We start from the raw sequence: 14,059 nt of genomic DNA on the forward strand, positions 1-14,059 counted from the left end.
TGCAAACTATTAACAGTGGTTCTTATAAAAGTAGAAAGCCGTTTTATATATATATATATATAGTGTGTGTGTTTGTGTTTATATACACTACCAGACAAAAGTCTTGTCGCCTTTTTTTTTTTGTTTTTAGGAACAACAAATATTAACTTGACTTCTAGTTGATCATTTGGAATCAGAAGTGGCTTATATGAAATGCAAAGGCTTCTAGAATATGCTTATTTTACCTAAATAAAATATGATCATGCCTTGATTTTGAATTATTTCATTAGGACAGTAAGGTCTGACTTTGCTTAGACAAAAGTCTTGTCACTTAACAGAAATAATGTCCAGTATAGAATATGTGGTCATGCTGCAGTGGAAACAGAATGAATATTGTGTCTGACTCCATCATGAGCTTGGAGGACTGCATCCATACATCTCTGCAATGACTCAAATCACTGATTAATAAAGTCATCTGGAATGGCAAAGAAAGCGTTCTTGCAGGACTGCAGTTCATCAAGATTCTTTAGATTCATCTTCAATGACCTCCTCCTTTGTCTTACCCCAGACATGCTCAATAATGTTCATGTCTGGTGAGTGGGCTGGCCAGTCCTGGAGCACCTTCTTTGCTTTCTTAAACTTTGATGTGGAGGCTGAAGTATGAGGAGGAGCGCTATCCTGCTGAAGAATTTGCCCTCTCCTGTGGTTTGTAATGTAATGGGCAGCACAAATGTCTTGATTACTCAGGCTGTTGATGTTGCAATCCACTCTGCAGATCTCTCGCACGCCCCCATACTGAATGTAACCCCAAACCATGATTTGTCCTTCACCAAACTTGACTGATCTCTGTGAAAATCTTGGCTCCATGTGGGTTCCAGTAGGTCTTCTGCAGTATTTGTGATGATTGGGATGCAGTTCAACAGATGATTCATCAGAAAAATCCACCTTCTGCCATTTTTCCATATGATCAACTAGAAGTCAAGTTATTATTTGTTGCTCTTACAATCAGTGGCGGCTGGTGATAAAAAAAATGGGGGGGGCGCAAACACCATAAATTTTTTTTTTTTTTTTTAAATCTAACTGTTGGTAATACAAGTGTAAAAGCCATTTATCAGGTAATGTATCAAAAAATAAAAAGATGACTAAAGCATAGAATAAATGCATCACAAACAAGTGAATTTTAGTTCAATTTGGGTTTATTATCAGTAATGAAGTAATCAAGATAATCAATAAACACACACACAATGTTGCCTAATCACTGGCCAGTAGCACTACTTAAAAATAAATTTAGCTCTCCTTTCTTTCTGGCTTGCAAATTTCTCAATGACCTTTTGGTTAAAGTCAGTCATCTCAGTCACCAGTCTCTTCTCTATTGACAGCATGGCCAATGCATTCAGCCTCTCTTGGGTCATGCTGTTTCTCAGAAAAGTTTTGACTCTTTTTAAAGTTGAGAAGCACCTCTCAGCTTCTGCTGTGGTCATAGGTGTAGTTACAAGAATCTTCAGGAGAGTTACAGTCTCTGAAAAGACTTCCTCAAGATTGTTCTCCATAAACAGCTGGAGTAGGTCCAAAGCACCACAACAGGCTCTGAACTCATCCTTTGAGTAGATGAGACTAAGCTCTGTCTTTAGCTTACTTCCATCGAGCACTGGATAAGCTTTCAGAGTCCTGCTAAGTGCATCTTCTGGAAATGCTACTGCATACTGCTCAAACCTGTCTGCCTGCAGCAATGTGGCACTAACCAGGTGGTCTGTGAAAGAGAACCTCTCCAGTGTGTGTGTCAGTATGGTATCACAGACCTAAAGGATAAAGACAAAAATGCTGTAATTATGACAGTGTCAATTTCAACTGCTACATTTAAAATGACCAGGTTGAGTTATAAAGGCAGACCAGTTGTAGTGTTAAAATTCATACTCAAAACTTCATAAACACGTTCATTCTTAGTAAACATGTCAAGCCCCACAAGAGGGAACAGAAGAATAACAAATCCTTTTAGATAATAGTTTAAAGACTATATGTTTAAGAAGATAAAGTCATTCAAATGCATTCACGTTTATCATAGTTTTATACAGCCCAATATTCCCAGCTTATAAACCAACAACACTTAGCTTCAAAATTCCTATCAACTATTTTTATATAATGCTTCTATAATGAGACACAGACTTCTATTTGAAAAGAGACCTGGTCATTGTATCATCATCATCATCTAAACAAGCCAATGTGCTTGCAACAAATTAAACTATTGTTTCATTTACCATCTGTGGGTAAATGTTTTTGGTGACTACAACATTACGTTCCAGCGTTATGGATGTGACATTTAGCAGTAAAAACTCAAAAAAAAATAATAAATAAAAATTCACATATAAAGTTTATATTAACTTTATATTTAAACATCTGTTTATATTTTCCAAAACTACTGACTGCATGGTTATAAGATCAGAAAAATAAACATGAGTTATGATGAGACCAAAAAAAAAGTCTGAGTTTGCAGTATGCAACATGCTTAGTAGAAATTCTGTCAATTAAACTGCACAACCCCCCAAAAAACAATGCTAATCAACAGGATAAGAGTTGGCTCTCTATAAAACAAACATGATTGATTTTATTTTATATTTTTGCATTTAAGAGGAAAAAGCTTTGTTATAGATGACACCTCTGCATTATGGATGCGACCGATGTGAAATTGTCATTTGTGCACTTTGGTAAATTAAATGGTTAAAAACATTGACGGAGACATTTGAGTATGTCTAAAGTACTGTAAAATACTTGCTTACGCGTAAAACATAGAAACAGTTTCTGTATTTTGTTGAAAACTACATTTTTTTCATGGCAAGGTTGACATTTGCATGGAATTGCTCTATTATTATTTTTATCTTAAAATCAAAGACAAGGGTATTTACAAGTTCCCATAGAAGGTAAATAAACGATGCAGTTTAGCTTGTTTGTAATGACTTATTTTGACTGAAATAAATACTCACTTCTGCTGCAATCCGTTCATGGACCTCTGGACTGAGGGACCGCCGCCTCTTCGGTTGAAAACCCCCTTCGCCACATTGGTCAACCAGGGAATGGAGAGAATTTCTGTAAAGGAAGAGGAAAGTGTATGAATAATAATAATAATAATAATAATAATAATAATAATAATAAATCCAAAACAAGAAATACAGCAACTACCTGATCTTCTGTATGTCCTGCTGAAATTGCTGGATGCTCACCCTGATGTGGACAGAATCAATGTCCTTCTTCTGGAGTTTGGCATAGAGGATGTCCACATGTGGCATGATGTTGTGGAAAAGTTGCAAGAAAAAATTAAAATCCTGATTCTCCAGCAGCATGGCAAAGGCTCCTGCCTCTCTGACAGCAACAGGGTCAAAGTCACCCGAGTCTCTAATAGTTTGAAAACAGCGGATGAGTTCCTCTCTATGCTCAAACACTGTATTGATGGCACGGCTGTGAAAATTCCACCTAACATTGCTTGATGTTGGTAGTCTATGGGCCACTACTTTGTCAAGGACGTCTGTGCGTTTGGGTGATCTTGAAAAAAAGCTGGCAAATCCTCCAAGGTCAGAAAAAAAAATTCTCACTTTGGATATGTTAGAAGTGGCCTGTTGCATTATTAGATTGAGTTGATGTGCATAGCAGTGGATGTAATGGGCATTTGGGTACACATCTTGGATTTTTTTTTGAACACCTGCAGTGGCACCCCTCATCACGCTGGCTCCATCATACGCTTGGGAGATGAGTTTGTTCTTTTGATCCTCAGGAAGGATGACAGAAAGACGTTCTTTAAGTACTGTGGAGATGGAATCAGCTGTACTTAAACGCAGAGGAATAAACTCAAAAAAATCTCTCCTGCACGTTGTTTTTTGAGTCAATGTACCTTAGCACAAGCACAAGTTGGCACTGTGTGGAAATATCGGTGGTCTCGTCGGCCTGGATTGAGAGAAATTCGCTGCTCTGTGCTTCTTGAATTATGTGTTCCCTCATAACAGACAACATACAGTCCAACAGCTCGTTCTGCACTGTCTTTGAAGTTCCCTTAAACACAGTTGCATTGTCGAGGTGTTCTTTTAAAACTCCGTCAAGGGAAGCAACAAAATCGACCAGGCCACGGAAGATCCCGGGGTTATCCGAGCTCTCGCTCTCATCATGGCCACGCAAAGCCAGCTCAAACGCACCACAAAATTTCACACAGTCTATTATTCTAGACAGGATGTGTCTATTTTTCGTAACCTCTTCATTGTGCCTTCTAATGCCAATCCTGTAGCCCTCATCTAGCTGTTGGGCAATGCTAAGTTTCCCAAAAAACTGGAGTCTCATAGCGTTGTCAAGATGGCTTCGGCTACTTTCATGACGCTTGCACTTTTCAGAAAGATGTTTTAAATCGCGAACCCCTGTTGTTGTCCACAACGTTTCGGTGCCAGGACTTTGAAACAGCAAACAAGGAAAACAGTAAAAGGCATGACTTACATCACAACCTGCCAGCCAACTCCGTTTGTCATAACAAGTGCTGGAAAAGCCCCGAGTGTACGCGCGCCCGCGATCACTTGACTGCTGGTGAATTTGCAAGGAAGGTCGATCTGGTCCAAGCTCCTTGATTCTTTTTTTTTCGTCATCCAAACGCCTCGTGAACGGATATCTTTGCAAAGATACAACGGAATTTTCCTTCATCTCGAGAAATTGCACTTGCTTCCACTTTGATTAATAGTCGTCAGTTAACTGAGGAGCTGCTGCTAAGTGAAAGGTCTAAGTGAGAATGGTCCAATCACATAAGGCCAATCATATAAAAACAAATATGATTCGTTCTAACAAACAAAATGGGCGGGTTCGGGGCGCTGAGTGCTGCGCCCCAAGGACAATTTAAAACAGACCAATTAGAGCTTATTGTCATATCACATGCATTGCAAAAGTTCGTGTACCTACATAGACACTCATTAGTCCGGCGCCCCGCACACATATGAAAAAAATATTGTTCATACATTTTTTTTATTTTCAATAAATGTCAGTATTACTAACCGTACAATGTTATCATTAAATCAATTTATTTTGTTAATATTTGTGATAATAAATATTAACATATTAAAGGGGCTAACTTGAAGGGGGGCGGCGCCCCAGCGCCCTCTATTGACCAGCCGCCACTGCTTACAATTGGGATAAACGACGAGACTATTGTCAGGTAGTGTAAATATCGGTTGTCGGACGGACGGACAGATAGACAGACAGACAGACAGACAAAAATGACATTATATAATTCATAAAAATAATTAAATACACGTTAACACAAATATAAAGAGATAATAGAATTATTTAAATTGTGGACTGCTTCCACAATCCAAATAATAATAATAATAATCAGGAAAAGCTGTTGATTAGAATAACAATTTTTTGTTTGTTTGTTTGTTTTTGTGTTTGTTTGTTTGTTTGTTTGTTTGTTTGTTTGTTTGTTTGTTGTTTTTGTGAGCAGTGAATCAGCATTTTAGACACCGAAGACTGGAATAATGATGTAATAATAAGGAATAAGACATTTTTTTAAATGTATTAAAATGGCTACATTACATATAATAATCTTTCACAGTATTGATATTTGCATTGTAGTTTTTATCAAAGGTATGTCTTGGTGAGGATAAAAATGGTTGATTATGCCAAATATGTAAAGATTTAAATCTTTAAATTCATTATGTTGGTCATGTAAGTTACCACAGAGTAAACAGCCTTGCAGCATTGTTGACATGTAATTTAGCCTGTGGATGTATATCAAGTATACTATATTAATAGTATGCATAGTATGGTAAAGACAATTCATTTAACCTGAAAGGTCCATTTAAAATGCATTCCTGGCCCATTGTGAGTTTTATATAACATTATTCTGTCAACTTTGCATTTTATGTTGCATAAATCACATTTGCATGCACCATAACTCATTCTGCACGTTTAACATTTTTCACTTGAAATCGGCCCTGCTGAAGCAAACAAGCAGTTTTTTGTAGCCCTGACACGGTTCCGAGCACAGCGAGGGCTGGGGCAGTCAGCTGGGGTGTGTGGGTGCAGCGGGAGGTTGGTGTGGTTGTTTGCTGGGTTTGCGTCTTTTTGGCCCGGGCCTGGCAGTGAGGGAGATGAATGGCCTCCTCCAACCGCCACACTAAGTAATACGCCGGATGATAAATCGCTGCTTTCATTGACACCAAAATTGGAATCATTGGGTCCAGGAACCAAAAAACTAGGAAGGGCCCTTCTGCTGGCACATAGTCATCTGTTAAAATGCCATACCTGAGGCCACACAGGGTAGTCCCTCCTCAGCCTCTCACTGAGATTAATGATGGGAAATGAGTCGGGGAATAGGGACCTTCTTAAGACACGGCCTCTCTGTGTTTATCTGGAGACCTGGCCTCTGAGAGAAAAAAAACTAAACTCTGGTTTTACACCTAAAAGGTTTGCTGGGGGTGTAAAAAAATAACCCTGGATGTTTATCTTTTTGTGTCATCAAAGGCGACATTGGTAGAATCGACAATTATAATGGCTAAGCTTGTTCCAAATTAGAAGTTTATTAATCAAATCCCAGTGTGCATGGATAATGCATTCAGTCTAAAGAGTTTTATAAATAATAGCACCGAAAAGTAACTTTTTTTAGTCTTTAACCCTTAACCTGCAAGTACTGTGTTATGTATTGACATTCAAGTCCATTTCCAGACTAGTACCGGGTTGTGCCTTCAGAACTGCCTTAATCCTTCGTGGCATAGATTCAACAAGGTACTGGAAATATTCCTCTGAGATTTTGCTCCATATTGACATGATAACATCATGCAGTTGCTGCAGATTTGTCGGCTGCACATCCATGATGCCAATCTCCCGTTTCACCACATCCCAACGGTGCTGTATTGGATTAAGATCTGGTGACTGTGGAGGCCATTTGAGTACAGTGAGCTCATTGTCATGTTCAAGAAACCAGCCTGAGATGATTCACGCTTTATGACATGGCACGTTATCCTGCTGGAAGTCATAAGAAGATGGGTACACTGTGGTCATAAAGAGATGGACATGGTCAGCAACAATACTGAGGTAGGCTGTGGTGTTGACATTATGCTCAATTGGTACTAATGGGCCCAAAGTGTGCCAAGAAAATATCCCCCACACCATTACACCACCACTACCAGCCTGAACCATTGATACAAGGCAGGATGGATGCATGCTTTCATGTTGTTGACGCAAAATTCTGACCCGACCATCCGAATGTGGCAGCAGAAATCGAGACTCATCAGACCAGACAACGTTTTTCCAATCTTCTATTGTCCAGTTTTGGTGAGCCTGCGTGAATTGTAGCCTCAGTCTCCTGTTCTTAGCTGATTGGAGCGGCACCCGGTGTGGTCTTCTGCTGCTTTAGCCCATCCGCCTCAAGGTTGGACGTGTTGTGCGTTCAGACATGCGCTTCTGCAGACCTCGGTTGTAATGAGTGGCTATTTGTGTTACTGTTGCCTTTCTATCAGCTGGAACCAGTCTGGCCATTCTCCCCTGGCATCAACAAGGCATTAGTGCACACAGAACTGCTGCTCACTGGATATTTTCTCCTTTTCTGACCATTCTTTGTAAACCCTAGAGATGGTTGTGCGTGAAAATCTCAGTAGATCAGCAGTTTCTGAAATACTCAGACCAGCTCGTCTGGCACCAACAGCCATGCCACGTTCAAAGTCACTTAAATCCCCTTTCTTCCTCATTCTGATGCTCAGTTTGAACTGCAAAAGATCGTCTTGACCATGTCTACATGTCTAAATGCATTGAGCTGCTGACGTGATTGGCTGATTATAAAGTTGCGTTAACGAGCAGTTGGACAGGTGTACTTAATAAAGTGACCAGTGAGTGTACATTAAATAAAATAAATAATTTAATATATACATTACTGTAAATACACTGTGTTAGTTGGACTCGTATGATGAAACTACCACTCACTTTACAAGTGAAAAATATCCATTATTTTTTATGATTAAATATAGCATATAAGAAACAAGGCCATGGTGACTGTTTAGCATGTTTAACACCATGCTAATATGCTTTCTGAAATGTTCCGACTGAAAGAAATCACAATGAAAGCAAATTGATGTGTGCCGCCGTTACTGTGAAATGGAGTGACTGCAGTGTGAAGCACTTGTCAATGATTATGGACCCAATGTTAGGGAATGATGATTATTACTCATTTGCTACTGTTTTATGCGGAGGCTGCTCATTTGCATATTGTACCCAGGTGTGACAATCAGCGGAATGGGATTATCTCAGCAAACATGGAAATTCATGTAATTCAATTTCTCCTAACAAAACATCCCCGTTGGAAATGTGACTTTTGCCGTTTCAGAAACCACTGCAATAGTGAGTCGTTTTGCAAACTCATTTAAAATGTCATTTCTTTTGCTTTTTTTATATAGCCTCATTGAACAAATCTACAATGTCTACTTTTATGAATGTAAATATTTCTGTTATGGTGCTGTTTTGTGACAGAAGGGCTTACTGGAGCTTCATTCGTTGTTTTTGTTCTCCTTTAAAGGTGCAGTGTGTAAATTTGACACCCTGTGGTTGAACTAGGTATTGCACGCCTGGTTCAAAACACACGCAAGCGCAGGTTGCCAGATTGATGACACTAACAGCAGTGTGCCTGACTGTCAAGCCGAAAGGCTGATTTAAATTGTGTTCTAAATAAAAGCAACGGCAAGCAATTGAAGGAATATTTTCCATATTAAAAGGTGTGTTTGTTCTAACCAACACCTGAAATTTATATTTTAGAAACCGCTTCTGTTTCTTGCAGCTGAACAACAGGATAAACTGACAATGATCACCTCAGGTTCACCTCATGCGCTTTATTTAGTGTTAAATGCTAATAATGTGAATTTGAATACCATTTTGCATGACATTTATTGCCATACTACTGAAGTCTTAGAAAAAGTCTTAGTCTTAGAAAAATAAGCCTTTGATATTGACTTCAGAGCTGTGACTCAGTGCAAACCAACACATATTAGTGATTCAGCATGTAAATTTAATAATGTTAAAGAGGTTTAATATGTATTAATTAGATTATAAACCTTACCATTTCGCTAGAGTGCAGCGAGTGCACTATTCTGTGCTTCTGAATGGCTGTATTTAAATTTATTTTGTGTTTCGTCTGGTGCAAACATCCCATTTGCTTATCACTACGTATCACGTAGTGTGGTGTTAGGACACGGTGTTACAATATAACCTGCTCACCTAATGTTTACTTTCGTAAGATTTATATTATTTGCTAATTAATAACCACCTCATGTGAAACTTGAAATCGGCGTCTCATTTCGAAGGCTACTACTGTCCACTGGAGGTCGCATTACGATCACGCATACTTTGAGAGCCTTATAATATAATGAATAATTATAATGAAATATAAATGGCTAAACTGGCATTGGGCGGGTTAAATGATCAAAACAAAGTCCGTTCCGGTACAAAATGCACATTTACAAAGCAGAATATCTGACTTCAGCATTGTTTTTCAGATAAACTAGAATGTTCACTTGGCATGTTTCTGAAATATCTGCAAATATATTATGGTATTTTTATGCTTTAGAAGAGTCAAAAACTTAAATGCAGCACCTTTAATGAATGAATATAATCCTTATTTCTGCTTTTATTGTTTGCTAAACAGTGGTGACTGTTTAGCTTATTTAACACCATGTTAATGTGCTTTCTGAAATGTTCAGAATAAAAGAAAGCACAGTGAAAGCTTTTCTTAAAGGTGTCCTTTTATGCCCCTTTTTATAAGATAAAATAAGTCTCTGGTGTCCCTAGAGTGTGTATGTGAAGTTTCAGCTCAAAATACCACACAAATAATGTTTTATAACTCTTTGAAACTGCCCCTTTTTGGCTTTGCTCCTAATCGTGCCGTTTTGGTGACTGGCGCATTAAATTCAAATGAGATCGTCAAAAGAGGGCGGAGCATATATATGCATCAGCACAGTGGCTGCTTCTCACTCAAGGCTGTTTATGCTAATGAGGGAGAGATAGTCACTAATGGGCGGGGCTTTCCCCCTCTGATGACAAGTACAATGGGGGATGTTTAGTGGAAAAAGTACAGCAAAACAAGATATTCATATTTAGAGTAGCAAATAAGAGCTCTCAAATGCCCTTAAGAGAAATACTTTTATATTATACATTTATATATATTTATTTTTATTTATATATTATACATTAACATATGGTTTACACTGTGGCTCAGTGGTTAGCAGTGTCACTTCACAGCAAGAAGATCACTGGTTTGAGTCCCAGTTGGCGTTTCTGTGTGGAGTTTGCATGAAGTTCTCCCTGTGTTGGCGTGGGTTTCCTCCGGGTGCTCCGGTTTCCCCCACAGTCTAAAGACATGTGCTATAGGTGAATTGAATAAAGTAAATTGGCCGTAGTGAATGAGTGTGTGTAAATGTGAGTGTATGGGTGATTCCCAGTGCTGGGTTGCAGCTGGAAGGGCATCTGCTGTGTAAAACATATACTGGAATAGTTGGCGGTTCATTCTGCTGTGGTGACCCCAGATGAATAAAGGGATTAAGCCGAAGGAAAATGAATGAACGAACATTTATATATTGTATTAACACATGAATACCGGGTGTAAACAATAAGACATGTCTGCTCATCAATAGTGTTTAATGGAACTTAGTATTTGGTGTTATCTAAATCTGGTGTTTATTGACTGAACACTAGTCTTTTATTTTAATGGCAGGTTGTAGAGGAGTGATCGTTTGTTGGCGAAGCAGTATAAATTCTCTTATTTTTTTTTCTTATCATACTCCCATGGGAGGAATAGAAGTGCAGACCACCATAAATCAGACTGTTCCGGGGTTAAAGAGACCACTGACTACATTTATAGAGGTCAAATAGAGAGAGACAGGAGAGGAAATGTCCTCTGCGCTGGAAAAAAGTGATGTTGCTGTGGAGTGACACTGCCTATGGGACATCCACACATGTGCCTTTTGTGTAGCATTTAATTGGATATGAATATCGTTCCTGTTGAAATCCATGGTCGGCTTACACTGGAAATGGTATTGTTCTCTACTGTGTGCATAAAGAATTGTTGATAACACTTTGGTTTAGGTTGTGCTATTAACTATTGGGTTATTACCAGCTTATTAAGATTTTAACTGTTCATTAGAATGATCTTATTCTGTGTCCATAATTCTTTCCAAAACCTAAACCCAACTTCTACCTTACTAGTTATTAATAAACAGCTAATTAGTAGTTTATTAAGCTAGTAGTGTTAGTTAATAGTTTGTTAGTACTGTGAATTGTGACCTAATCTAATCTGTTTCTGAAATGTCTACAAGGACAGGCTTGTTCACTTGTTCACCAGTTGTCAGTGTTGCAGTTTTTGTCTTCGCGAATCCCCCAGAGGCAGCTGTGTACGCTTTTTCAGATCTCAGATTCCTCTCACGAGTACCATTCGCGTCTGCTGTTCTCGAGTAAATCCACCAAAGGCTGCTGTCGACTGATACCCCCACCCACCCCCTTCTCTAAACCCAACTGATAGTGTTTTAAAAAGCACCAATTGACCCGATCGCCCCCTTCCTATTTTGTTTTACCTGCTTTTTGGAACCGTTCTTTGCCAGACCCCAACCCCATCATCGTTCAAATCCTCCAACGTACATGCCGAGCTACTGGGCAAACTAGGAACAGCGGTAAAGCCATGCACATGGAGGTAAGCAATCAGCTGGTAAGCGCCAAAAGGAACCAAAACCATCGACGGTGTCATACCGCCCCGTAGCGTTCGTTTCAAAGACGAAATGCAGCCAGACATGCCTCACACTCTCCAGAAATGTTGCAAAAAATGACTTGTTGCTTGTGTAAACTACTTAATATGAGTTGACACGACACAATTCTTACTTTTTTTTTTGGGTGGGGTGAGGCAACTTAATTGTTTTATGTTTAATCCACTTAAATTTATCAAAATGATTAAGCTTACTTATTAGATTTGTGTTGAGACAACATGAAGGATTTTGTGGAACCCAGTATTTTTTACAATGTACCTTAAAAATTACATTTTGAAATTTTACTTTTGTACCTTTAAGGTACTGTGAGGTACAAATTTCTACTTTTTATTAGGGCTGGGCGATTAATCGAAAAGTAATCGAAATTGACATTCAGAACCTATAATCGATCAAATTTTGCAGGACGATTTTTTTCAGTTACTTTCCCTACCTCATGTGGAGTCATGTGACACCCTCTGTTAAAGGCTGACCACTTTGCAGCCACATCTGATCACTGGTCAAGTAGGAAGATAGACCCAATCTTGAGCCTTATTTAGCACTACATATAGAAGAGATACTGCTTTTTTTTCTAAAGGGATGTCCCGATCAGGTTTTTTTTCCCCTCGAGTCCGAGTCATAGGATTTTGAGTATCTGCCGATACCGAAACCCGATACTTCTATAACATATAAAAAAAAAAAACCTAAAGAGCGAAGAAACAGATCCAGGATGTTCCTTATTTTTTATGTAATTCACCTTATTTTACAATTCAACGACTCTGTTAGCAAACAGAGCACTTCTATGAGGTAGCTTAAACAATCAAGTAATAAATAACATCAATTCTTTACTTTTGGACTTTAGTGCAACAGTAAATCTAAAACATGTAAAACAAAGAGCACCTCAACTTCAAATACCCGGCAGGCAATCCCAAGTGTACATATCTCATCATCAACTTAATAACACCTCCAGACCACAGACATACTCGCGTTTTCCACTTCAAGCTGCTTCCGTGTTCTACTTTGCCGACATTTAACCAATAGCGTCTCTGCAACAAATTGATGCCGCACATGTTGCTGTTTCTGTGTGAAGTCAAGAAAGATCTCTGTGTCACCGCATTCTGATGGAGTCTGAAACCATGTGATCGGGCCTGATTTCCCATCAGATGATCAAATCTGGACTTTAAAATGCTTTAAATATGAAAAACATTGAAAATTATTAGTTACTTTTCCAACAGTATAAGTTATAAATATTCACTTTTTTATACTGTTGGCTTTAGGCAATGTGTGTTTTAATTTCAGTTGCTCAATGTTGATGTTTAATAATTAATCATAGATAGTAGATCAAGTAATGCACCCTTCATTCAAAAATCTCCCACCTGTAATATGTGAGCATATTTACTGTACAAAACCTGTCAGTGAACTATGAGGACAAAAAGTAAATAAATAAAATAATAATTTATTAATGATAATCGAGATCAATTAATCGAGATTTAGATTTTAGACCAAATCGCCCAGCCCTACTTTTTATTTATTAATATTTACCTTGTATATTTACCTTAAATATATGGCCCTGTAAGGTACAAAAGTGTACTTTTTGAAACTACCACCACAGTGAGAGGTTTTGTATACCTTTATTTATGAGAGTGTACTGGCTTTCACAGACAAACAAGGAAGTTTCATAACATTTATAGTTGATCGTACAAGTTTTATAATGTAAGGCGGCTTGGTGGCTCAGTGGCACAGCAAGAAGGTCACTGGTTTGAGTCCCGGCTGCGTCAGTTGGCATTTCTGTATGGAGTTTGCCTGTTCTCCCTGTGTAAGCGTGGGTTTCCTCTGGGTGCTCCGGTTTCCCCCACATTCCAAAGACATTCGCTATATGGGAATTCAATTAACTAAATATGCTGTAGTGTATGAGTGTGTGTGAATGAGCGAGTTTATAGGTACCCCAGTACAAAGGGCATCTGCTGCATAAAAAAAAAAAGAAATATGCTGGAATAGTTGGCGGTTCATTCCGCTGTGGCAACCTTTTGACTAATAAAAGGCTAAGCCAAAGGAAAAATGAATGAAGTTGTATAATGTTTATTGCTTTAAAAACAAGCTGTATATGTATTAGCAATATAAATATTGATTAATACATGAAAAGTCTTTCATATAGCTCTTTTAAAAAGAAACCAAAAATCCTGGACTGGATTTAATCCAATGGAAATTGACTAGATTGTGAAAAAAAGCTGTTTATTTTTCTTTGAAGGAGCGTACACTGATGAGTCTTGCACAATAAGATTAGGAACGTGTATTAAGAAGGGTCAATTTCACGTGGATTTAATTCCCTCTGCGTTTATGCAGAT

At 38.4% G+C, this 14,059-nt stretch overlaps 1 protein-coding gene across 1 annotated transcript; it reads right to left on the bottom strand.

Moving 5' to 3' along the window:
* Window positions 1–1,181: 1,181 nt before the first annotated feature.
* Window positions 1,182–4,299, bottom strand: LOC130218267 (uncharacterized). Its single transcript, XM_056450409.1, has 4 exons — window positions 3,860–4,299; window positions 3,154–3,333; window positions 2,958–3,060; window positions 1,182–1,778 (listed from the first exon to the last, which is right to left on the bottom strand). Exons 1-4 carry the CDS (start codon window positions 4,297–4,299, stop codon window positions 1,251–1,253), a joined length of 1,251 nt encoding a protein of 416 aa, XP_056306384.1. The 3' UTR covers window positions 1,182–1,250.
* Window positions 4,300–14,059: the final 9,760 nt, after the last annotated feature.

The sequence above is a fragment of the Danio aesculapii genome, chromosome 24 (genome assembly GCF_903798145.1).
Source record: "Danio aesculapii chromosome 24, fDanAes4.1, whole genome shotgun sequence".
NCBI classification, from domain to species: Eukaryota; Metazoa; Chordata; class Actinopteri; order Cypriniformes; family Danionidae; genus Danio; species Danio aesculapii.

Coding starts and splice junctions, on each gene's coding strand:
- LOC130218267 (XM_056450409.1), bottom strand. CDS start 4,299: ATGAGACTCCAGTTTTTTGGGAAACTTAGCATTGCCCAACAGCTAGAT. Junction 3,334..3,859: donor CAACTTGTGCTTGTGCTAAG/GTACATTGACTC, acceptor TGTTGCTGTCAG/AGAGGCAGGAGCCTTTGCCA. Junction 3,061..3,153: donor CAGGACATACAGAAGATCAG/GTAGTTGCTGTA, acceptor CTTCCTTTACAG/AAATTCTCTCCATTCCCTGG.